The sequence below is a fragment of the Umbelopsis ramanniana genome (assembly GCF_025399195.1).
Source record: "Umbelopsis ramanniana AG unplaced genomic scaffold K450scaffold_98, whole genome shotgun sequence".
NCBI classification, from domain to species: Eukaryota; Fungi; Mucoromycota; class Umbelopsidomycetes; order Umbelopsidales; family Umbelopsidaceae; genus Umbelopsis; species Umbelopsis ramanniana.
The window spans coordinates 15,067-39,635 of record NW_026252184.1 but is presented as its reverse complement, the minus strand read 5'-3'; the positions used below and the strand labels follow the sequence as shown (position 1 = coordinate 39,635).

At 42.9% G+C, this 24,569-nt stretch overlaps 11 protein-coding genes across 11 annotated transcripts; 4 read left to right on the top strand and 7 right to left on the bottom strand.

Moving 5' to 3' along the window:
• Positions 1-1,299, bottom strand: K450DRAFT_262593 (uncharacterized protein). Its single transcript, XM_051592505.1, has 2 exons — positions 486-1,299; positions 1-400 (listed from the first exon to the last, which is right to left on the bottom strand). Exons 1-2 carry the CDS (start codon positions 1,158-1,160, stop codon positions 338-340), a joined length of 738 nt encoding a protein of 245 aa, XP_051440285.1. The 5' UTR covers positions 1,161-1,299; the 3' UTR covers positions 1-337.
• K450DRAFT_262590 (uncharacterized protein) lies at positions 1,219-1,819 on the top strand. The gene has a single exon (XM_051592504.1). It carries the CDS (start codon positions 1,329-1,331, stop codon positions 1,617-1,619), a length of 291 nt encoding a protein of 96 aa, XP_051440284.1. The 5' UTR covers positions 1,219-1,328; the 3' UTR covers positions 1,620-1,819.
• Positions 1,820-2,500: 681 nt separating this feature from the next.
• K450DRAFT_262587 (uncharacterized protein) lies at positions 2,501-3,329 on the top strand. Its single transcript, XM_051592503.1, has 3 exons — positions 2,501-2,877; positions 2,944-3,033; positions 3,106-3,329. The coding sequence occupies exons 1-3, from the start codon at positions 2,698-2,700 to the stop codon at positions 3,205-3,207; spliced, it is 372 nt and encodes a 123-aa protein (XP_051440283.1). The 5' UTR covers positions 2,501-2,697; the 3' UTR covers positions 3,208-3,329.
• Positions 3,330-3,912: 583 nt separating this feature from the next.
• K450DRAFT_262580 (uncharacterized protein) lies at positions 3,913-4,839 on the bottom strand. Its single transcript, XM_051592502.1, has 3 exons — positions 4,493-4,839; positions 4,272-4,424; positions 3,913-4,203 (listed from the first exon to the last, which is right to left on the bottom strand). The coding sequence occupies exons 1-3, from the start codon at positions 4,589-4,591 to the stop codon at positions 4,018-4,020; spliced, it is 438 nt and encodes a 145-aa protein (XP_051440282.1). The 5' UTR covers positions 4,592-4,839; the 3' UTR covers positions 3,913-4,017.
• A 249-nt stretch (positions 4,840-5,088) lies between these two features.
• K450DRAFT_284491 (uncharacterized protein) lies at positions 5,089-5,667 on the top strand (the record flags this gene model as incomplete). Its single annotated transcript, XM_051593508.1, has 3 exons — positions 5,089-5,152; positions 5,212-5,300; positions 5,375-5,667. Exons 1-3 carry the CDS (start codon positions 5,127-5,129, stop codon positions 5,665-5,667), a joined length of 408 nt encoding a protein of 135 aa, XP_051440281.1. The 5' UTR covers positions 5,089-5,126.
• Positions 5,668-5,849: 182 nt separating this feature from the next.
• On the bottom strand, positions 5,850-7,012 carry K450DRAFT_262571 (uncharacterized protein). The gene is made up of 4 exons (XM_051592501.1): positions 6,688-7,012; positions 6,450-6,564; positions 6,321-6,373; positions 5,850-6,251 (listed from the first exon to the last, which is right to left on the bottom strand). Exons 1-4 carry the CDS (start codon positions 6,761-6,763, stop codon positions 5,995-5,997), a joined length of 501 nt encoding a protein of 166 aa, XP_051440280.1. The 5' UTR covers positions 6,764-7,012; the 3' UTR covers positions 5,850-5,994.
• Positions 6,882-10,475, bottom strand: K450DRAFT_262565 (uncharacterized protein). The gene is made up of 11 exons (XM_051592500.1): positions 10,291-10,475; positions 10,122-10,208; positions 9,844-10,052; positions 9,605-9,774; positions 9,368-9,529; positions 9,020-9,299; positions 7,797-8,950; positions 7,566-7,735; positions 7,361-7,503; positions 7,252-7,287; positions 6,882-7,194 (listed from the first exon to the last, which is right to left on the bottom strand). The coding sequence occupies exons 1-11, from the start codon at positions 10,421-10,423 to the stop codon at positions 7,081-7,083; spliced, it is 2,658 nt and encodes an 885-aa protein (XP_051440279.1). The 5' UTR covers positions 10,424-10,475; the 3' UTR covers positions 6,882-7,080.
• A 325-nt stretch (positions 10,476-10,800) lies between these two features.
• On the bottom strand, positions 10,801-11,904 carry K450DRAFT_262560 (uncharacterized protein). Its single transcript, XM_051592499.1, has 2 exons — positions 11,630-11,904; positions 10,801-11,481 (listed from the first exon to the last, which is right to left on the bottom strand). Exons 1-2 carry the CDS (start codon positions 11,867-11,869, stop codon positions 10,894-10,896), a joined length of 828 nt encoding a protein of 275 aa, XP_051440278.1. The 5' UTR covers positions 11,870-11,904; the 3' UTR covers positions 10,801-10,893.
• Position 11,905: 1 nt separating this feature from the next.
• On the bottom strand, positions 11,906-13,519 carry K450DRAFT_262552 (uncharacterized protein). The gene is made up of 7 exons (XM_051592498.1): positions 13,272-13,519; positions 13,133-13,184; positions 12,947-13,047; positions 12,805-12,876; positions 12,558-12,733; positions 12,279-12,486; positions 11,906-12,215 (listed from the first exon to the last, which is right to left on the bottom strand). Exons 1-7 carry the CDS (start codon positions 13,399-13,401, stop codon positions 12,055-12,057), a joined length of 900 nt encoding a protein of 299 aa, XP_051440277.1. The 5' UTR covers positions 13,402-13,519; the 3' UTR covers positions 11,906-12,054.
• An 828-nt stretch (positions 13,520-14,347) lies between these two features.
• Positions 14,348-15,623, top strand: K450DRAFT_262543 (uncharacterized protein). Its single transcript, XM_051592497.1, has 2 exons — positions 14,348-15,474; positions 15,557-15,623. Exon 1 carries the CDS (start codon positions 14,559-14,561, stop codon positions 15,471-15,473), a length of 915 nt encoding a protein of 304 aa, XP_051440276.1. The 5' UTR covers positions 14,348-14,558; the 3' UTR covers position 15,474; positions 15,557-15,623.
• On the bottom strand, positions 15,582-24,355 carry K450DRAFT_262519 (uncharacterized protein). The gene is made up of 19 exons (XM_051592496.1): positions 23,817-24,355; positions 23,568-23,753; positions 23,425-23,497; positions 23,196-23,364; positions 22,964-23,127; positions 22,236-22,896; positions 21,952-22,163; positions 21,767-21,881; positions 21,255-21,699; positions 21,125-21,192; positions 20,721-21,052; positions 19,220-20,655; positions 18,924-19,151; positions 18,125-18,859; positions 16,935-18,063; positions 16,755-16,849; positions 16,509-16,685; positions 16,300-16,416; positions 15,582-16,230 (listed from the first exon to the last, which is right to left on the bottom strand). The coding sequence occupies exons 1-19, from the start codon at positions 24,243-24,245 to the stop codon at positions 15,691-15,693; spliced, it is 7,311 nt and encodes a 2,436-aa protein (XP_051440275.1). The 5' UTR covers positions 24,246-24,355; the 3' UTR covers positions 15,582-15,690.
• Between the last annotated feature and the right edge of the window lie 214 nt (positions 24,356-24,569).

Below are 24,569 nucleotides of genomic sequence, written 5' to 3'. Positions count from 1 at the left end.
CCCTCACTCGCACGAAATTAATGGAACATGCCATTTATATGTCAAAAAAAAGGGTGTGATGCACTACCATGCTCAGATAGATTGGGATTCTACTCGCAAGCAAATTAGAATCTTCAGCATATCAGAGATGATGGTAATAAAAAATAACCAACAAAGTAAAACAAGTAAGGAGAAAGAAATATGACAATGAGGCAAAACTGTGTACAGGAATTTTGAATGACAAGTTTTTCGAAGGAGATAACACACAAGAAGTAAGTACAAGTGAACAACGATTTAAGAATGAAATGAGAGGGGCGGCGCGTATGAAGAAAAGATCTAAACTCAAATAAAGATGACTTCACATATGAGTCTTGTTATGGCGTTTCAAGTTGCTGACCACAGAAAAGCTACGACCACATCCCTTGAAATTACAAGTGAATGGTTTCTAAAAGATGACAGAGTTAGTGTTTTGCTTTTTATGGGTGCAAAAGAATAGGAGAGCTTACCTCGCCAGTGTGGCTTCGCTTATGAGTAGCCAGGGAGCTTGGTCGCGTGAATCGCTTAGCACACAATTCACACTTGTATCTCTTGGGAGTTCCCATAGCAGGCTTTTCAATCTTTGCACTGAAACTTGTCATGAAGTCAGCTCCTGGCATAGATGTTTTGCTTGGCTTTTTGTAAGAATCGGCAGAGGATGCGCTTGTAATGGAATGAGTGGGTGATGGCATGGGGAGTTGCATGGGATGATGATAGACATTGGTAGAGCAGTATGGTTGGTATCGAGGGTATCGAGGGTAATCAGCCCAACGGAATTGATTTGCTTCGTAATGCTGTTGTGGTGTAGTGTACTCGGACGGCATAGAATACACGTCATACGCCATTTCGTTCGGTGCATAACTAGCCGTACGCCAAGTAGGGCCATCTGCAGACATAGGGACTTCAAAGTAAGGGGGCTGATGTTTGCTCATGAAAGCATAATGAGGCTGGTTCGACGATGGCAGTTCCAATTCGTCGAGAACCGGGGAAGGGAGGGAGCCATCAATGCTGCTACCGCTACTGCTGGTTCCTCGACTATATGGAGGAGATCCGATATCGTGACGGCTTGATAGATGGTCCAAAGTACGTGCATAAGGCTTTTGCATCACCCAAGCATCTCGTTGTCTTGCGTTAGTCATATCCATTTTCAAAATGTTTAAGACTTGGGGGTAGTTATATAGAATATATATATGAAATAAAAGGGGAAGAAAAACTTGACAATAGAAATGAAATTGAAGAGAAAGACCTCAAGGTCTGCTTTTATGTGAAAATTCAGAGATCCCAGACAGCCCATTTAGAAAACCTGTTTGCAGATGAAGACGGAAAGGACACCCGTTGACACCGAAGCACTTTTTTTCTCTGTCACTATCGCTTTCTGTCTCTACCCTCCCCCCCAAATACACACACTTCTCCTTGTAACACGCTTTCTTAATGAGCCACACACAGTCTCCCCCAAAATCTCTCCTTACCACTCCAAGGAGCCTATCTCCTTGAGTAGAACAAGTAAGGCGTACTGGAGGGAGATATGGAATAACATGGGGGGTTTTTCCTTGGCTTTGTCGCTTTCTACCCCACAAGAAGTAGTTAAAACCACCGTCCTATAATCAACTTGTTCATTCCGCCTGCCAATGCCAATATCATGGGGTCTCTAAGCTACTAGTGGCGTATACAGTCAAAGGAAAGGGAAAGGGTAACGCGTGTAGAGCGAGGTGGTCTTACCGCGTGGTAAGGTGAAATCTAGCCAATAAAACCTTCGCCATGTGTGGCACACAAATCTCAACAAGGTCTTTCCCAAATAGTCTTTTGCCTCTTGCCTCGGATTAGACATATTCGGAGGACGACAAGACTGGCAAAGCGTCGATAAGTGACAAATATTGGGTCAGATAAAACTATTCTGGATGAACATCACAACGGAAAATCCTTTTGGCAGCCGATCTGTCTGCGAGCGATGTGCTCGGACCTGCCTAGCCAAAGGTAACATGAAGACAACGAAGGGCAACGGCGATGATAATCCGATTGGTTTGTAAATGGAAGGGGAGAGAGAGGAGACAGAAAGGGCGATTGTGGGCTACATACTGGCTGGCTGGAATGAGGTGTTTTATTTGTTTGGACATTGCCTCCGTGATTTTTTTTTTTTTTTTGCCTTGCGAAAATAAACTAGAAGGGCGAGGCATGTTGAATCGGTGGCAAGAAAAGAGGCTAATCCACCATTTTCTCACCTCTATCCCCGCATCCTTCCTTTTCGCCATCGACTTCTTCATGATCATCGTTTCCTTTGGTCAATCCAAGCAATCCTCAAATAGTAGAAGCGATTAAATTGTAGATCGTAGGGTCATGGGTCGTTTATTTCTATTCCAGAACAGCGAGGACCGTGGGTGCATCCGACGTTTTGTAAAAATAAACTTGCAGTATGCTCTGTAGTGGAGTTTGTATAAATCAGATAGAGTTCATTATCACACTAAATAGCTGCGATACTGGCCATCGATATAAACAAGATGGAACTGTCTTTTTTCGGTGACTGAACACGATCATTTCCCGCTGTCAAAATTGCGGATATGAAATTGGTCCCCATATCTAAGCCACGACAAATAAGCAGTCTTTTTTTTCCACTGCATTTGAAGGATATACTAAAAAAAAAAAAGTCTCGACATTCAGCTTGAGAAATTACCAGCTTTGTCCATCATGCGTCTCATAACCCACAACATGCTCCAATGCCACGTTAAGAACTGCAATGACAACAACTTTCCTTTGCGTCTGGAGGAAGTCGAAGTTGAACTGGTTGAAGCTGATTTTCAGCCCGAATTCCTCCAAAATATTATCGGCAAGTTGGAATGGCCGGCGTTTGTAAATACTGCCGTGCAGGTAAGGATAACTGATCTCTATATTGAGCGAAGCGATGAACAAAAGATACTCATCAATTTGAAATAGTTGGGCAATACCAATTTGCCTGCCACTATACCAGATAATGCAAAGGACAATGAAGAGTTTTTGAAGGTTCTCCACACAGCTCTTTTGGAGGTAAATACATTTTTAAATGACGTTGCCATCTGGTATGGTCGTTCAATTTACTTACGTATCATCATACTATAGACTCACGTTCAGCAAGGCAAGATGGTTTGTCCTAACTGCAGCCATGTATATCCCATCAAAGATGGCATTCCCAATATGCTATTAGCCGAACACGAGATTTAGATCGAGAAGAAAACTGAAAACGAAAAAGCAACTTACACACCCGCCCGCGCACATGCATATTGTCATCATCTCACTAGTTACCTTTTTTTTTTTATGTTTTTCTCTTTTTTAACATTAGACTAATTTGATGGCAGACAGCCCTTACTTGTTGATAAATACATGTATTATAGCAGAGATGCTGATGGCGAGGGAATTTAGGAGTGTACATCGAATAGTAAATACTACCCAACACATACAACAACGATGTGTGCCAAAAGTCTGAAGCTACGACACGTTAGTTGCACTTATAAAATACACCTTAAAGAGGTAGTGGTGTGGAAAACAATATGTTCGTATCACTGTCACGCAAGCAGCATGCCTTCAGCTTGTTTGCTCTCGGCTTGCCGTTCTACCTTTGTCGGGCGTGATTCTAGGTTGGACAGGACAATAAAGGAAAAATACAAATGCAGATAAGCCGCTGATCCGACTGGCATGACAGTGACAAAACAAAAACATAAATGTACATACCTAATGGATCATGATTCGGTACGGCGGGTAGCTCTTCTTCCTTATGTTCCATGCCTGCAGGAACCGTATCGGGGACAGCGGGCATTTGTGCTTCCAGCTACGAAATGCATGAATTAGACAGGAACTTTTTTCAACCAGATATCGGCACACTCATCCGAGATCTATCTCCACACTTACCTCTTGTTGCTGCAATTCATCCAGTTCACGAAGCACATCTTCCTCATCCTCGGCTGTGAGGTTTCCGCTCAGGATCTCATCGATTTCCTATTGACAAGGTACATTTTGTTACCAACGAATCCCAAGTCAGGGCGATATATCACAGAAGTGATGACTTACATTTTGATACTCGATTGCATCTGCTGTGTCATCCATAAGCTTTTGCACAGCTTCAACTGACATTTCTTTGTGAATTTCCTTCAATACTTCATTTCCTTTTTGCAGACCATCCAAGACTTGCTTTTCAACCAGTGCGAATTCTATAGAATTGGTCTGTAATAATCTGAGCACAGGCTTTTCTTCGGGAAACTCGGACCTTCAAATGGGGCAAAACAACTAACCAGTTCTTCCAGGTTCATAAGCTGAGCATCGGTTTTCTCAAGCAGTTGCTCTTGATATTTCTTCTTTTTAAGCGATACAAGGGCCTTCTTTTTGTTTCCTTGTGCTAAACTTTGCTTCGCTATCTCGACTTCTTTATCGGCAACGATTTGTAGCTGCAAGTTAATTCAAGGGTCAGTGAGACTACAGATAGAGTATTAGGAGATGCTAGTGGGAAAAAAACCTTTTTATGATACTGCTTGAGTTTGTCCCTCTGGACTTTAAGGTCAAGAATAGCCTTGTCCTGATCAGTGATTTTATTCTTTGAGGCTGATGATCCCATGATGTTGCCGTACAATCGAAACCCTGAACACTGGTTCTCCCACTATGAGGATTCGCCTGTCCCAATTTAAATCTCCGACTATCTCCCGTCTCGTATTTTGCAAGTCCTCTGCGCGCACAGCTAAAACAATGAATTAGCGCAAGGTGTATTGCACAAAATAATATCATTGCGCTTGATTGCCGTAGAATACATTTGATTAAAGACTACCAGCAGCTAAGCAACAAAGTCTGTCTTGCACTTGGTCTTAATTATTTTGATCCATAGTGGCATTTTCACTTGATGGTGGGAAACACTGGAGAACATCAGCCAATATTTCTCCGTCTAAAACATAAAAACTGTCCATGGTGGGGAAATTAAACTGAGAACTTGGGATTTTTGGTTGTTGTGGGTATCTCAAATATGAAACTTGGAGAACGTGACTTCAAACAAAGGCCCTACCTACTCTCTGTGACCCATGATTTTTGCTCTTTTCATTCCTCAACGTTGTTTCAAAACTTCTTTGAACTATCAACAAGTTTTGTAGGACGTTGTTGCAATGCTATACTACTCTACATACTTTGCGTAGGTCGATACAACCGTAATGACCAAACTTTTCACATTATTCATGATGGATGTTCTAGGTTCTTTGGGTTCTTGCTTCTCTTCTTCCTGGTTTTTATCTGCGTTTTCTTAATTCGGAAGCGAAGAGCACTCCAAGCTGAAGCGTCTCGTAAGCAATTTTTTCAGTTACTGCCAGATACATTTGATACCCTTTCTGATATGAAAAGCATGCCATACTTCCAGACCCTACGAATAATGACTTGCAAGACCCATACGATCTGTGCCCAGTCAACTACCCCACTCCACCCATACCACCACAGACATTCGACGGTCAGCGAGCCTTCTATCAACCGCCAACGGCTGCATATAATTCAGGAGCGACTAATGATATCGACGAGGCCACAACGCCACCTTCTCCGCCTTCTTGCTATGAACATGCTAGCTCAGTGTTGGAACCAGCGCCTCCCACGTATGAAGAAACGGTTTCTCGACCGGAAAACAGAGAGACATCAAATCATATTACCAACCCGAATTAAATATAGTGGAGTTGAAACCATTGAAAAATTTGTTTGAGACAAATAACAATAGAAGAATAATAAACAAGGAAAGGTTCTTACAATCAGCTATGGGGAAGAAAGATTCAGAAGGGAAGGGTTTGCGCATCAGTAGAAAGAAAAATTGGACAGGCGCTTGAGGAAAAAGAAAGAATGCTACAAGGAAAAAGAAAAGTTGAAACGAAAGGGAACAGTAGAACGACAAAATTCTCTGGGGTTTACTGGTCAAAAAGGTTGGACTAGGAGGTGGGGGAAATAGCAAAGTGGAATGATATTTTTTGTCTGTAACTTTTTTTTTTTTCTTTCTTTCTACAATTCCATCCCTGGGGCTTCATCATCACTGTCAGAGTAAGAAACGTCGCTCATTTCCTCTTCTTCCGAACTCTCATCAGTTGCTGCGTCAGCAGCTTCACGGGTTGCATATCTCGAGACATATTCTTTAACTTTTGATTCGTAGGTAGTTGGTTCTCGCATCATCAAGGCGGCAGCTTCTCCATTTAAGGGATCGGTTGGATTTGGATATCGAAGCAATTGAGGCAAGAAAGACTCAAAGATGTTGATCATATCTAAAAAATACAGAAAGTTTAAGTACCCCAGAAAAAGAGATTAGGATGGATCGCCAAAATGACAATTACCAAACATTGGGCTCCAGGTTTGATTAATAACGTCCAGGCAAACCGACCCGCTGCTAATCATTCGGAAAAAATTAGAACAAAGGCATCAAACAAAAGTAGGGTGAGGAACCGGCTGACCACGAGACTTACAGTTCATCGATATTAGGGTGGAAGATTTTGTTCATGAAGCCAATACTAGGAGATTTGTAGGGATACTGGTCAGGAAGCTCGACATGTACTTTCCAAACACCGCCATTAAATGGAGCTACAGAAAGTGATATATGAGGGTTAGAGATGATCATACGGTTGGCTATGTTGAGCACCGCCCCCAAGGGTCCAACTCCATCCATAAGCTAGACACCAAGGTTCAGCCCTCAGGCTAACTTACTGTCACTTGGTCCATGGAATCGCACATAGAACTCTTGCATGTTGTCGTTAACAAGCGTAACCTCGTAATCGCTCATCAGCCTATGGGGGACGATAGTTATAAAGTAGGATGATTAGTCACCAGATTACGATTGAGGTTATGTTGAAGGAAGGAGTCTAATCGTGAGAAAGGGCTGACATGATTGGTCTGCCCTTTGGGTGCCAGTCGAAATTCGTCAGGGAACAGGGAACATTTTACTCACAATTTCATAACATCAGTTTCAATTCGTCGTCTAGGTGAAGACATGTTTTATCAGGATTGGTATATGAACAAGATCTTATTTCAGTGAGGAAAGAAGAAAAGTGAGGAAGAAAGGTAAGAAAAAATTAAATCGCCTGTGAACGAGTGATCTTCTCAGGCCAAAAGGTAACTGGATGGAAATTTCACCGCCATCCCTCGTGACCTGCTACTGGTAGACGGTGGCATATTAAACAAATGACGCATAGTGGGTCTTCCATGAGGACAGTTCTAAGAGTAGTGTGAGATAAATGTGTTATTCTTTTAAAGCAGAGCATACCAACTTACCCATGGCTGATCAATTGTACTCATATTTCGGATTATCTATTATGCAAAATTTCGAATGAGCTAATGTGTTCTTCCCCGCCCGAAAGGTCACGTAATTTTTCGGTTTTACCTTGATCATTTGGCCTTTTCCCAAACTATCGCCTATCATGACCGATTTTCGGCACGCCCGAGAAGCAAACATAGCTCTTGTCTTGCTACAACGTACCATCTCGCCAGGACGATCGGACAATAAAAATACAAGCTCTTCGAAGTCTGGCAATAAATCTTGTCAGCAGCCATTTTGAAGTTTTAAAAAAATTCCATTCGTATCCAACCTTTTGTGTTGAACATGGTGTTCTTACTAACTGGCTGAGAGATAATTTTGATTTTTTGAGTTGGAGGCGCATCCTCATCTATCCGAATGTCAAAACCATTCGACTTCAAAATATCCAAGTTATCCATCGCCACCATCTCTTCACTTGCGGTCAATTCGATCGTTCGTGGACTACAACAGAAGTCAGTGTCATATCAAGCAGCAACTGTTTTAATTCAACTTTCTTACTCACTGTATTAATTTCTGACCCTTTATCTGTGTCGTCTGCTGCAAGGTCTCAAAGTTGAATTTCTCGTCTGAAGCATGTTGGTCAATGATGAAGAGATCTGCCTCGTTCAATGCTGCAATGATAAATCCAAGGTTGAATTGTCCAATGACTTGCATTTTCTCGAAATCGGATTTTTGGATAACGCGATCCAAAACTTTGGTTGCTTGCCCATTATCTGTAGTGTTTGCAATGTTGGCATTCATAAGGGGTGTTGCCGTTCGGTTTATCTTCTTTCCATGATGTCGCTGTCTAGTCCTTTGCCTGTATCGTTTGAGTAAGCCTGGTGCATCAAGATCTACAGATATGGACAGATGACAAGTATCGAGATACGATCTGTCGGTAGAAACGATGACATCTACATCAGTTACTATCTGCTCGTAGCGAACCGTTGGAGCGCTTGTAGTGATATCCCGAATGTCCTCAATCTCGTGGTCCTGTCCTTCTGTCTCTGTGCTCGTCTCTAGGACAACATTCTCTATTGGTATCCGTGATGTCCATATCGAATGGCCGTGTTCGTCGTCTGCATGACGATTTTCTGACACAGAATGTTTGGATGCTGTTTCCGATTCGGTCGAGACCGAAGGCACTCCTTCATCTTCTATAGTATCCCAAATATCGCCGTTTGTTCTGTACACCGTTCTTTCATCAAAAGCTTCTTGCGTATTAGAGGGCTCATAGAAATTCTCATGGTCATTCTTATCATTTTCGCGATCTTTATCCAGTATATCATCTTCCTCTGACAATTCATCCTCCAAGGTCATCGCTCTAGCTCGCTTGACAGTAACATTATCTAATGTTGTTTGTGATAACTGACGTTTCGTACTAGTGACATCAGGACTTGTTCTTGACGGTCGAAACATCGATCCAGAACTGTGGGCCATGTCACTTAATTTGAAGCCTGCTCGTCTCGCTGATTGTCTAGGCGGGATAGCGATCTCAATCACCTCATCGACAAAGGATTCCTTCCTGTGATCGTCACTGAAACTATCACTATCGTCGTTCATGTCAACGTCGTTATCTTTAGGTATCATCGATTCGGTCACAATAGACGTTTCAACCATGGGTTCATTTGTTGATAACGTGTAGCGTGAAGGTTCCAGCATCTGTCCAAGTTGCTCCTAAAGAATTCGTGCTTACATGAGTAACCGCGTGATTCAAGTCGGAAAGGATGAAATGTTCTAACTAACCGAAAAGCACTGAGACAGCCATTTCTCATTATGTATGAAAATTGTGCGTTTATCGGGACTAACATTAACGTCGAATTCGCCATTGGGTATCCGGAAATCCAATATAGCAAAGGGGTATTGGTTGCTGATGAAGGATCGAAATATTTCATTGAGTGCTCGGCTGATTTTGGGCAAATTGCAAGGTCTCCCATTTATATACAAGTATTGGCGATCAGAACTGCTTCGTCCATTGCCCCACGTTGGCTTGGATATGAACCCTATCACCTTTACACCTTCTCCGCTTGAAAGGTTGGCATTGTTTAGTACAAGTACATGCTGTGGTATTGAAACATATTGCGAGGCATTTACCTGCTGGTATCGTTATCCTCCTCGACTGTCGGTGTGTCGTCTGCCTGAGAAAGTGACAAGTTGACTGGTATAATTTGGCCAACGACTTTTGCACCGAAGATGTTGGCAATATTTTCTCGAATGGTTTTGTTGGCATTGCATGTTATAACTTTGTTACTGGCCCTGTTATGGAAGACGGGATATGTAAATATGATTTTTCCATTCGAGATGCCTGTCCCAAGCGTGCGTCCACTTTACCCCTTCCCTATTTGATTTGAAGCGACAATCCTAACATTGGGCGAAATTATCGCATACGATTGTATGATGTTTAGCGCTTTTGCAAACTCGCGCTTGATGTTCTTCTTAAATTCTCGATGGCGAACAGGGAGGGAATAAAACAAGTTGCTAAGCTGAATAGTCATACCAGACTAAGAAGTGTGACATTATCAGCCGTCCAACTGGCATTCTCAACATTGAAAATTTTAAAATTTACTTACTGAACGCGCAGCTGAGGTTTTTGATGCAAGTTTGCCGTTTGAATCGTATTCTAGGCGATATCCTGCAGGAGCTTGCGCCGCAGTTGCTGTGATAACTGTTAAATTTGCCAATGCACAAAGGGAACTAAGCGCTTCTCCTCTGAACCCGAACGTTGCCACATCTACTAGATCCTCAAACTTGGATATTTTGGATGTATAGTGTTTTAAAGCTTAAGAAGTGGGCGTTCACGTTGTCAGTACCGGGATTCACCTCGACCCGGCTAGCTGGATGCCCTTACCTAATGTTTCATAGTCAGAAGTGTCCAGGCCAGAACCATTGTCAATGACTTCTAAGCTTTCCATTCCATGGTCCTTAAATCGAATATCTTGATATGCCAAGAAAAAATATAGGTATGAGAAACGATTAAGCGAGGCAAGGGGGACAAAATGAAGCAATGAAGTTGTTACCGATAGCAGTTGCACCAGCATCCAAGCTGTTTTCGACCAACTCTTTCACAGCTGTAGCAAGATCCAAAACAACTTGGCCAGAGCAGATTCTATGGACACTGCGTTCATCAATGGCTTTGATTGCCTTAGACATTCTTGTTTGTGCCTTCTAGGGATCCGGGATGGTTCAAAGTCGGAGTGTCTCTGTCAAAAATCGCGACAAATTTCAGAAAATTTCTTTGCTGAAGCCAAGTACAAAGCTAAAGCAATTTTGACGTTTAGAATAGGATGCTGCTCAAAAAAATAGGAAGTCTTTACAATTTTCTTTTGTCAATTTTTGTTATTTATTTGTATACTCTTGCAGACCAGGAGAGAAGTTCGAAACAATGGTGACAGCGACTTGCAAATACAGATCCAACCAACCATGAACAAAAGATAGAAAAATGATGATTCACGTGTGGCAACACAATGATAGGAGAGAGAGAATGCTATGTGAAATACAGGAACGAAAGAAACCTGACACTATTAAACCAACACAATGCTCTGACAGGAGAAGGATGGAAGTTTTTTTTGTTTTGTTTAGGAGACTGTTGTTCATCGAGTCAAATGGGCTCGTCAATGACATTAAAACGCTTTCTTCTTCTCGTCTAGGGAAAGACCACCTGGGCCAATGTTCACAAGTAGCAAGAAGCCTCCCACCGTTGATAGTGTTTGGAAGAAATCGTACTTCAAGAAATCACGTTGGAAGTGATTATGTTGGGTTGCCCAGAAGTTGTTGATCAAAACGTTGAACACAGAAAGGAACAGAATGAGGAAGATGGCGGACCACTTTGCCTTGAAACCAACAATGACCATGATAGCGGCGGCCAATCCGATAAGGGATACTAGGACACGTCCGAAAGACCATTCACCATGGAAAGCGGACCCAATGAACAAAAAGATAAGGAGAATGCGACCAGCCAGTTGGAAGTATTCACGACGATCTGTCTCTGACATTTGTGGGAGGGCAGCAAACATTTGCTTTCGTTTGTTAAATGAGTCGGACAACACCATGAGAAGACCGCCTATCACAGAGAGGTTGCGGAGGAAGAATGACATATTGAACACCAGTCCATATCCGAAGGCCTGCAGAATCACTACGGCGAAAAGACCGTACACAGCATATTCCTGATGCTTCTTAGCGATAACCAAGGAAGAGCAGCTCAACATCAGCTAGAATGAGGCATGGGGGTTAGTTGAGAGCATGAATGGCTATGAAGGTGGGTATCAGGGCAGCAGGACCGCAATAGGGCATAACGGTAGCCTGAACGCGCCTTTTGCCATTTTCTATAGCATTCGTCATAATGAAAAAGTAACTTACAATGACATTCAATGCCAAAAATATATGGCTAAGACCCCAGAAGAAGCCCCTATGTTTTTCCATGTAAAAGACTTGGTCGCTCCATTGAGTGATAATTCTGAGAGAGTCTTCCAAGAACGTGGCAACGATCAAGAATCGAGACATTGCAGGAATGTAGGGTTTGAGAGGCTGACCGATGGCATCGACTATATCCTCTGCCTTGGACGAGAACCTTTGGAGTTGCTCCTTTAGCTCTGACATGGTTGTTATGAGAGAGTCAAAAAAAAGCGAAGACGGGTTGCTGCACGTGCCATCCTTTATTCTACCTGCCAGTGAAATTCATGCAGATTCAGCCAATGACAGTGTACCACCACATCTACCCAAATAACATGAAAATTGCCCTTTGAGGCCGATCATTCAAACGCTTTAATATAAGGAGTTCGCTATTACAATGCGGTAATCACTTGGCCACCAGTCCAAGTCTGTCCACCTCCCAATTTGACCCAGTCAGCGACAGAGCCAACTTCAACGCACACCATGTTATGGTACTCTTCATCACCAAAGTCACCCATGCCCTTGGCCTTGTCAATCCAAGGATTCCAGACAACTGTGTTGGAAGTGAGTATCAGCCATCGGGTACGGTACTGTGCTTCCTTTGTCTTTCACTTACCGGTATCCTTCATACCAGTCTTCACAATACGATACTTGGCTTGACCATCTTCTTCGATAGTCACTTCTTCAGGAACATTGGCATACACTCGGTCGACCTCTCCAGCAATAGTCACTTTTTGATTTTCTTCGACCACCTTGGCTGCATTCTGGACCTTGTCAATGTATGTCAAGTTGGAGAGTCCACTCACAGCAACTTTGCTGATATCCTGGAAATGCAAGGGTCGGCGGGTCAAAAAGAGGAAAAACTTTTGCCCATCCAGTGACGTTGAAAGCTTACCGAGATTTGGAAATATGTATGCAACAACGTTTTGAATTCAAAAGTATCCTCATCTTCGTTCTTGACAACCAAGGTAGTTCTCAGAGTCTTTTCGGTGAGAGCAACAGTGTAGTTAAGACGGAAAGAGTGGGGCCAGGCTGATCGCTGAGATTGCTTCAATTGATTGTCCTTAAGGGCTAAAAGTCATTCGTTACACCATGGTCAGTCAGTTGTTTGGTGGCAGTAAATTTCGCAAGACGTAACTTACAAAATCGGACGGAGACTTCATCGTTGTCAGTCAGAAGACCGACGTATTCCCAGTCAGAATTACGAGCAAAACCTATTACCATCGACTATTTAGTTCCTTTGTTCCTGAATCATATCTAAATTCCACTCATGCCACCACCTACCATGCTGGGGCAGCTTGATTTTTTCATCGGTACCAAAAATGGGGAATACGACGGGAATACCGCCGCGAATAGCCTTACTGCCGTCTAAAATGGCATCTTTGCTGTAGGATGGTGATAATCAGGGACCATGTATACTGATGATGATGATATCATTACCCATCCTATGGAAGGTATAAGCCACGTTACCTGACAAATAGACGCTCTGTGTTATCGACTTTCCAGCTTGTAACCGTAGCGCCTACTCGGAAAAACGTTTGAGCAAAGAGAACGAGGGTCCTTTGACGCGTAGTCAATCAGAAACAACATTATGACAACAGTATCGTACCAAATAGACGAACTTCAGCTTCAGCACCACTGGGATGCTTCAGTAATATACTTTTATGACTAGTTTCATGGGCTGGCATTAGGTAAGAAATGAGAAAGAAAGGGAGAAAAAACACTAAGCAGCAGGGCATGACAGCTTGGCTCCACTAGGCGTCGGTGTGAAATGCTGGCCAATCAAATTGGCCATGACAGGCTTCATTGGAGAATCTCATTTGACATACTCTTACTCCACGTTCTTGGGTTTGTTATACAAGAAAAGTTCTACAATATTATGTTACAGGGACCAAAAAGCATAGGTAAACATGGAACAAATGCTATTTGATGCGCAGTTTGCTCTAGCTTATCCAGCGGTACGATGCACTTTTTTCTATAATCGAACTCCTGAAACCCTAACCCAGTCATCAGATACGGTCTCACCCTTCTTTTTTTTTTTCCATACATACGGGATTGCGCGCACCATGAAGTGCTCTGCTATATACTTTTGTAAAGCCCATCGTGCGCATCTACATAAAGAAATGGAAAACATAGGAATTCTTCACTGATATATAAGCTACTTTTTTTTTTGTACAGAATAACCACTTTCAACGCTATCAGATATGGTTTGAGAGTGACTTCATCATGCCATTAATGAAGCACGTTTACGCTAAAGCATAAAAACATTGTGCACTGCGCGGTGAGACAGTTTTGGTGGAAGAATTTTTCATCATGGTATTATTCCTAGTTTCGCGTATAATCTACCGCATCTATCCCGACAACCTTACGACTTCGTCAAGAAGATTATAATGGCATTCCCTTGCCGTTAATCAATCATAACGCTTATGAACGCTTGGACCATGGCTTCGAAAACTAGGGTCACTTGCAGTTTTGAATGCCCGCCTGGATTCCGTTCATGCTGGCAGGATGAGTCCGATATGTTTGCATGGTAGTTACAATATCAAAGAGGTAGCCATTAGGTACGGTTAATTGAATTGGAACGTAAGCATTCCACGTTACTAAGATTCGGCTACTGAAAATAGTAAGCAAAGGTGTTACTACAGTAGCGGTACCAAGAAAATGGGGTGATGAATCCAACGAAATTTTTTTTTACGCCCATTTTTTCTTCGGGAATTGACGCTTTTCCCGAGTGATGGTCTGACCCCCATTCCAAAACGGAATATTATCTAACTGGCATAATACAACCCATGGAAAAACAAGACGTATAAATTACGACGTAAGACAGCAGGTGAACTGGTATCTTTCATCTTCCTCTTTTTCCCTTAAACTTCCCTTAACCAATACACAATACACTATGGGTGTTAGTTCAAAAGTCGCTGTTATTGGTGCTGGCTCTGTCGGCGCCACCATTGCCTATGCCCTCTTAATGAGAAAGGTGGCCTCTGAAATTCTTCTGGTCGATATTGTTCCCGAGACTGTTCATGGACAAGTTCTTGATCTTAGTGACTCTGCTTTCGTTGGATCAACTGTCATTCGTGGTGCTTCCTTTGAGGAGGCCGGTCAAGCTGACGTTATTGTCATCACCGCTGGTGCCAAGCAAAAGCCTGATGAACCACGTACTGAGCTTATTGCTCGTAACTACAAGATTTTGGAGAGCGTCATTGGCTCTATGCAACCCTTGAACAAGGACGCCATTCTTATGGTTGTCGCCAACCCTGTAGATATTTTGACTTGCATTGCACAAAAGCTCTCTGGTCTTCCCAAAAAGCAAGTCTTCGGCTCTGGAACATATCTTGACAGTGGCCGTCTTCGCTTGACCCTTTCACAAATCCTTAATGTTTCGGAATTGGCTATCCATGCTTATGTCCTTGGTGAGCATGGTGATTCGCAATTCATTGCTTGGGACAGTGCCCATGTTGGAGGAAAGCGCTTACTCGATATCCCTGCCATTCAAAAGTTGGATCGTGAAAAGATAGCTAAGGAAGTCGCGGGCAAGGCATACGAAATTATCAATTTGAAGGGAGCAACATACTTCGGTATCGCTGCATGTGTTTCATCCTTGACCGAATGTATTCTCATGAACCAACGTCACATTCGTCCACTCTCCGTCTACAACGAAAAGCTCGGTGCTGTCCTTTCTATGCCAGCTGTCATCGGAGCTAAGGGTATTGAAGAGATCTTCGAGATTCCTTTGGCTCCCGAAGAGCAAAAGAAGCTCGAATCCTCCGCCGCCGCTTTGAAGGAAATTTGCGCGCAATACATGAAGTAAAATCAATTCACATAAATAGGTTCCCCGATCATTTTTTCCTTTTCTTCCACTGTACACACTTCATCACTTTTATCATGTAATACATTATGATCATCCGTTGATATTGGGAATCAATAAGGCTGCTGCTTACAACTAGTTTTTATAATGGTTGAATGGAGTGGTATCAACATGTTTGCTGTTTTCCATAATCATGTTTGTTCTTATCATGTTCGACTTCCTATACCCAGCTGGTCCAGCCTTCGTACATCATGCTGAGATTATCGACGGATGTAGCCTCAGAGATCATCAATGAAACATGTTCTGGTACGCTCATAGCCTGCCTGTGACCAAAGTCGATACCTTCCAGCTTGCTTCTGATACGACGAAGAATGCCGACAGCATGATGGTTACGCCGCTCGGTCTTCTTTTCTACATCTACAGATTTACTTTCTTGATCAGGTTTGGTGGTTTCACTGGGGGGTATAACCAAACCGTCTACATTGGTATCCTCATCAAGTGCATCGGTAACATCGAAGTCGGAGAACTTTCCATCGCCCGCGAAAACTGCGTGTGAATCAGCACCGCCTTCATCAAATGCGCCTCTACTTGCCGCCATTGCGTCTTCGTCGCTGCTTGCCTTGCTAATGTTCATCTGCTGCAATGCATTGGTTATCTGCATGATATCAGTTTGGCCAGCCTTAACGTCTGTACCATAGCCTTCCAGAGCTTTAATAGCACTGAAGAGCTCACGAACGGTGGTCATAATAAGCATGCATTCCTAGAAAGATGTCAAAGGCGATGAGTGACAGCTTTTCATCATACCTGGCATCGCCAAAACATCACTTACTTCAATTCTTCTTTCCTTGCTTTGTTGGACATTCTTGGTGTCGGCTTCATCGGTGAGCGATGATGATATCAAAGATGGTATAGATTCGTCCAACTTTGCGATTGACGCCAAAATGATCTAAACATTGAAGTAATGTTCCTTTGTAAACAAAAGATGCATAATACGCCGCTTTCCCCACTTTTCGCCATCGTCATCCATCAGTGTCTTACCTTCACGTTCTGCTGCCCAATCTTCAGTTCATTGTCTACCTCGACTTGCATGATATCGATAGACTCCAGCAGTGGCATCACATCGACAAGAATTTGCTTCAGGTCTTCAACGGAGTAGTTTACTTCATTACTGGTATCATCCATGTCTTGTTGTACCGACAAGGTGGCAGTCGATTCCTGTAATTGCATTGTTGGCATTAGATTGGAAAGACAACCAAGATGAGAGGAGGTGTAAGTACTACAAACCTCGGTAACCGTTTCTGTTTCCAGCTGCACACACAAAGTTTCGAGTAAATACATGATGAGTCGTTCCTCATCCTGTAACTGCTGTTTCACCTCATCTGCAGAAAACAAAATGTTTTAGATCAGTGTGATGGTTTGGGATTTGGAACATGGCTATACTTTTTTTTTTTTTTTTTACTTTACCTAAGCGGTTAGACAATAGACCGAAATTAGCTTGCAAATCCATCATCTGCTTCTTTTGATTTTCTTCTACTTCAGTACTCCAGTCAAACAGTGGGTCATAGACAAATGCATCAAGAAGTGTAACAAGGACTTCTTTGTGTCTTTGTAACACGGAGAGTACTTGCTCTGCAGCTATCTTGAAGATCCCATCCGGCCCAGTCAGACCAAGAGCATGGACCATGTTTTGAGTCAGTCGGAATGGCACCAGTTCAGGAACCCGTAATCGCTTTCCTTTTTCGAAGCAAACATTGAAATCAATATGGACTACCTCTCCACTGCCAAAGTCCACCATGGTATTATCCAAGTGACGATCTCCAAGGCCAATAATGTAACCAATGACAGACATGACAGCCATGGATCTGCCTAAAGAGCATGCTCTGCGCCACCAGTCTTGAGCAGTTGTACTGTTGCACCATACTTCCTTGGAGAGTAGATCATTCGGCGTCTCACTTTCCAGTTCCAAGAAAACATTTTTCAGTACTTCCTTTGGCCACTTGCGGCGACTTGCGGTAACAGGTAATCCTTCTCGCTTCAATGCACTGCTGATCTTTTCCATAAACATTTCAGTAGGGCGTGTAATGACAGTCGAGTGTTTTTCAGGCACCTGTTTCTCGGCGGCTGTCATGATCATGGCGGCATTTTCGCGTTGTTGCCATCGCTTGTACAGCGCAAAAAGTGGACTTGCATCTTGTACCCATTGAATCATGCCAGAATGATCACTGATTGGAATAACAGCAAAAACTCGGGCCTTCATACCTGCTTCACACCCGTTCATATCGCCCTCTACAAGATTATTTACTGTGCCCAACAACTGCATAACCCGTTCATCCAAATGTAAATCCTCCAGCCCTTTGAAAAGGAATGGGTATATCTTGTTATCGGAACCTTTGAGGTTGACTTTCTTGGGTCGAGTTTTAGTAGGTAGAGTAATGATCTCTTCCACAAATGAATCGATTGTACATTCATCATTGGGATCTTGGATGCCTGGTATAGGAATATCGGTGCCTTTTATCTGAGCTAAATAGGGAGAGAGTTGCGACAACTTAAGAATGCGCAATTTCGCTGTTTCCTTCATTAACTCTCGATGAAGCTGCAAACCAAACGAAGTTAGTGGATATTTTTGTAATTATACAACAATGCACCATGTTTACCTTTTGAAAGCAATCCCATCCTTGACGATAATTTTTCCAGTTTGTTGGCTTTTCCAAGGACGTGAAAGCCTGCCGAATGCGTCCTCCAAAGGAATTCTGGAACCAGTCTTCATGTGGTGTATGCGACCCATTGCCGATCGTTTCCTTGATCAAGTCTCGTATGGAAACGACAACAGGCAGTAGAATGGCATCGTAAACATCAGAAAGTGCTTTGCTTCCTTGCTCTACATCGCTGGAAGATGTAGATTTCATTCTCGAAAGCTCCTTCTCAAACCGCTGCAATCTCTCAGTTGCGTCGAACTGAAGCATGGCTATCTTGTTAATCCACTTTTCTTCCCATAACACCGTTATTTTCTCCATCTCTTCTATCATCTTCTTGATGCTAAGCAGCATTTGAGCATCTTTGACCGACAGTTGGGATGCCATGCGTTCCAAGAGTTGCTTGCTTTCGGCTGACGTCTTGGGCGAATTGCATCCGACGATGATTTCGTAGATGACATTTTTTGGTGACTCTCGCGTTATCTTTGCAAGGATTTCCCAAATAACATCCCTTGCATACGATGCAGGTTGGTTCAGTCGTGAAAACAGTTGCGGGATTATCAATTTCCAAGATTTGATGCTGTCCGTAGCAATCAAAGCGTTAAATTGCGACCGCAGACAAGTCCCGTACTTTATGAGAAGTCGCATCAATCGCAAAGTACATGTTATGTTCATAGATGGCGCACTATTGGTTTCCTGAGTTTGCAGAATGCGTTAGTATATATTGGTACTGATTACATTGTGTAATCAAGACACCTACCACATGTTCATATTGCTCCACCTTCAGGTATTGGCGATAGGCTGTGGTAGCACGACTGAACGAGACAACTATAGCAGACTGTACTTTAGCAAAGCTCTGTACTAGTGCATTGATCGTTAAGTCGGAAACAGTGGGGTACGCTGCTCGAATATCATCTTCAAAATCTCCAGATTTACTATTATCTTCCAAGTTCCAGCTTTGGGATGCATGTGTGAAGATATTGCAGAGCTGTGCCAATCAAATTGATTATTAGACATCATTTCAGTGAGATCATGTATACAAAATACACTACAAACCATTGTAACATCTTTGGATGAATGTTTGCTCTCCATTCCTTCCTTAACGATGGTTTGTACATCTTCCACGGTTTCTTGAGTGACCTGAATGGCGCCACGACCACTTTTGATATCTTCGAGTATTTGCCAACCATATCTGTAGCAATGTGAGCCGTACAGAAACCACGCCTTGGGCCACTCTGGAGCGAACTGACACGCTGATTCATAGAGAGTGGTTATGGCATGACTATAATCTGTTTCGTTACCACAAATGATATCAGCATTAAATTCCTGTAGCAGGGAACATGCGGTTTGCCAGTGTCTGCGTTTGCAGAGCTTGGTCATACCAACAGCGGCTCTTGCTCTCATATCCTTGGTGAGCTCAGGATCAGACGAGGTGGATTCGTGTACCAACTGTCCGTATATAGCGGCCGCTTTGGTATACTCTTGCGACGACTCTAACAACTTGGCTCTCTCGAAAAGGGCTTCTGGACAACTTGGATGTTGCGCCAATATAGCGGCAATGATGGAATTAGCTTCGACTACATTTTTGTTCCATCTGCAAACACGAGCTGTGATCACCGAAGCTTTGATCCAGGCCGAAATGTTTATAAGACTCTGTTCATGTGATGGGTCCATTGTACGTAGATAGTGCCCTAAACGCGCCCAATGAGTTGGATCCTTGTGTACTTGCTCAAGATCGCTTTTCTTAAATCGGTGGTTGTAACTGGAAATCCAGCCAGATAATGCTTTTGCTTGACCAGATGCATCCAGTGCTATTAGCGACATTTCACTCTGCGCATTCCACTTCAAGTAATTATTTGCTTGTACAGCCATCGCCAGCTTGTCACTTAGTAGTGAGTGGATGATCCGCTTTCGTTCCGATGATGTCGGCTTCGATAATCTTGTACTGAGCGAAATGATATGATTTCGAAAATACTTTAGTCGAGCAAAATACATGCATTGCTGTACGTTCATATGTTCGATCCATATTTCAAAGCTAGACGGCGATAGTTGGCTACCAAGCGTCGTTTTACTATTGGTGTCCTGAACGTACGTCCTTAGCATATCATTCAACATGTCAATTCCAAATACATCAACCGTCTTCTTTCCGCATAGCAGCAACTCCTTCAACGTTTGATAGTCTTCGACGCTTGTCAAATAGTCGACAGCTGGATTGTCTAATGTTGTAGACCATTCAGGAATAAAGTTGCCATCGCTCAGAGATGTGCGGAACATTTTGTATTCCTTGATGGCTAGTTCATAATGGCCACGCGCATACATAATTGCAATCGAAAACCATTTCTTCGCTTGTTCGGGTGCAAAGAGCAAACTCCCTGTATTGCGATCAGGGATGTTTCCAGCTTGCTTTTTGGTTGCAAGCTCGGCGGTGGAGTGGTACCATTTTTGCAGACCATTCAACACTTCCACCGCCTTAATGCGAATCAATGCCTCAACTGAAGCAGTACGATTTGGTAAATATGATTTCCATCTGGTGAAGGCATTTTCTTTGGTCTCTTACCTAGAATGGCTACGGTTCGATCCATATCCGCGATTAAGTCTGTTGATTCTGTACTGCTGCATGAATTAAGGTGATGTTCCTTTTCAGACAGAGACACCCAAGCTTGACGAATGATCATATGATTGTCGCATAAAACAGCTGCAGCTGCGATCACTTTGCCTCGAATATGCGCGAACCAGTCTCGACAAGTTTTCTTGTTTGCACGGAAGAAAATGATGCTTGACCTTGGCGCTGAAGGCATTGCACCCGTTGCATTTCCGCTAGATGCATTGAAGATTTGAAGCTCCAATCTGTCTATAAGTAACACAAGGTATTTCAGTGGTACCAAATTACTGTAACGAATGTGTGAGCCAGCTAACTCCCGGAGAGACTAAGAGTTAGAAGCATTGAATCAAAATACATACTGTCCATTATGTTGAGAATTCACTTTCGTTAAAAGCTTATCCAGCGTGCGTTCCAATGCTGAAAATGTCTAATAACCAAAGTCCAGTGATTAGTAATTTCTCCACATGATCCACGCTTTCCGTTACATACCTGTTGAGGGCCACCGCAAGGAGTTCGCATCCTGGAAAGCATACAGTACCTAGTCGCTTCCCAAATGACCCAATAAAGCAACATATCTGTGTTCTTGTCAAGAGAAGAGATATCATCATTAGGAAAGTGTGCGACCTTGATGGTTTCCTGGATGCTAGCGGTCGTTTCGCAATGATGGAAAAGGCGCTGGCACCAGTCATCTATAAGACTGTTTGTGATGCTTTGATCCACTTTTGGCAGATACTCTTCCATGCTCAAGAATTTCATGACCTGTTCAAAGTGTGCTGGTCGGAAATTACCGGTGTGTGGAGATGCCATTATCTTCTTCTGAATCTTTTGTTCATAACATCTCTGCCTCACAATCTTTGAAACTGCCAACCATGGCGTAATGTTTACGAGAATAGAAGAAGCCAAAGATGAGATTTTCTCATCGGGGTCGCGTAGGCTATCAATCCATGAAATCGTCAATTACAAACATGAGGAAACTTGACACAGCAATGATGGACATTTACCTGCGCTCTAACGTAGGATAAAGGCTACCCATGACTTTTGCAGACAGCTGAAGCCTCTCGACACCCTGCAGAATACCAAGGACCAATTTAAGAGTAACGACATTGTCTTCCGATTCTGTAAAACAATGGCCATGACGAATTATTATGATTGCATATTGTACATGTTAAATTTACGCTTTCCTTACCTTGAGCAGCAAACAAATCAATAATAACATCATCTATGCTGCTGTGTGCATGTTGAGAAGCTTCTGTTGCCACGGTTACATCCCGAACCCAACTGATAATCAATCGCTTGGATTTGTCACTAAGAAGAACCCAACGGCCGACTGACTTGGCCAGTAAACTGCACATTGCTTGAAATTTGTCGCTTTGCAGTGGATGAGCGAAATAACCTTGACTGATGAATACAAACGACGTCATTAAGTAAAATCATGATTAAACTTCGTGGTCCTAAAGGTATAGAGCATACCTTGCATAAAATTCTCGCGTGACAGCGAGTAGTTCGCATGCAATATTCTCACAAGCGCATTCCCAGCCTGATTCTATACCAGAAACCACTCTGTTAATACAGGCTTGATGGTATTGCGGCCAGCTGATGGAGACCGCTAGTAGAATGTATGCAAAGAAAGTCAATGTTGTTCTGGTATTGCTGACTTTTGCAGTATCAAAGCTCTTGGACAGAATGCGTTTTATGTCGTCTTCTCCATTGTTCGAGTCATCTGGTGGCACATGTACATTCGAATTCGATGCAGGGCAGAGGTACTCTTTCAGTTGCGATGCGCACGTTTCAACCTCCTCGAAATAACCGTGCACCACCTTCTCCTGCATAGCTCTGTCATGACAGTGAGCCAATAAAATTTGCAAGAACGATCTCGCTGCAGATTTGATGTTGGCGCGTCCCTCTTGAAAGTACAGTTGGATGATCGGCGAATGCTGAGCATCTAGCATAGCTTCTAATATGTTTAAATCAATATTTGGAATCCAAGCTTTGGCTGCGCGACCGAATATCTTTAGCAGCTCATACGATTCGAAACTGCTTTTCTGCTTGATAATTATGGTATACATCGTCCATTGCAAAGGCTGATATGTACTCTTCCTAATCTCAGCGAGCTCGATCATGGTCATGATAGCTTATTGGACGTACTATAAGTACAGCTAGAAATTCAATCAATCACTAAACTCAAATATATAGCTTACATTTCTTTCCAATATCAGGAGGTGTAGACGCGTCGATCACCTGCCAAATACATTCCATCATATTCGTTCGTATTTCATCGAATTGAGCTCCAACTGCTAAAGAGACGGGATCTTCCAGATCAGTGATATATGTAGATATGGCTCGTACGATGGAATGAAAGCAACTACACAATGTCAAATACGTAAATATACCTAATAAGGCCTCCAACGCGCACAAATCATGATCACTTACGCAAAATACGCTTTCATGGCCTTTGTAGTCTCTTGCTTATCCTTCTGTGAAACACTGGAGCTCTTCAAGCTATCATTGGACGTCTGTATGTCTATGATGAGATGATGAAGCAGGTCGAAAGCAAAAGGCATCCTAGTAGACCAAAAATTCCTCATTTTGAGATAAAATTCTTTGATGCTGCATATCAGTAACAAAGGACATTGATTTGACTAATATCGAAAACAGGTACCTTCAATCGCTGTATGTACCATGATAGACACATTTGGATCCGTATGCCACCCCATAAGAAGATCAACAATATCCTGCATGCAAGGTCACGATTCTTAGCATTCATGCTCAATCTTCCTACTTTTCTAGCAGTATCCGGCCTACCTGGAAACTAGTATCGACCAACTGAGGATGCCCAACTGCTATCGCCAGTAGTATTTTCAATATCGAAGGAATCTGTTCCGACGAAGAAATGGTATCCAATACGGTCATGAGATTACTTAGAATATACGGTATAAGAGTCGCCAACTGTCGATGTAGCATAGCATTATTTGTTGAGTTTTCAACAACCTAGATATCAACAATCTTCAGTTATTCATTCTAACCAGTTTTCATTTTGTATCCACTACTCACCAAACGAAGCGTATCTAACAGACAGGTTGACCGTTCTTTATAACGCTCTCGTTCTTTCTCAGGCAGCGTACTAGATGTTGAAAACAGTATTCGTTGAAAGATCCACTCAGCAAATAGGTCTGGTCTAACATGTTCTGCAAGAACAGCTAGTAACCTAATAGTAGATGCTTTGAAGTTTGCAGGTGCTTTAGGATCATCAAACACAGAATCAAGTCCCGGATATGTCGAATCGCCGTGAAACAAAAGGTCCATCAACTGTAAATTTTCACTTATCCACATAGCAGTATCACCTTTCATAGGCGCTTTTTCTGTTACAATAGAAGCCAACTCAACAATATCCGCATTTCGTCGTACATAGGTGGAATCATCAGTGTCCTGAAATATGTTGGCTACGATGACCTGAGCGCGTCCTAGCCTTGTTTGTGGCATATTACCAGACGGTAATGGTTCTGCAGCGTCATTTTCTGTATTTTATTTTAATGAATATACTGGATATTGCATGGCGCTTGTCGCCAAAGTTGACGTTTCTATATTACCTGACAAAGGTTCTGGTCGATGCTGCGGTTGTCTAATTCCTGGTGGTTGGTTCCTGCCGCTGCTTCTCGGCTGACTCCAGGATTTTGGGATCGATTGTCCGCCAGACCTATGCTCATATTGGTTGCTGACTGCACCTCGACGTGAGCTCATGAACAGCAGTTGCGTTAGGTAACTGAGGCAATGCTTGATGGAGATCTCGCAAATCTCCAAGCACTC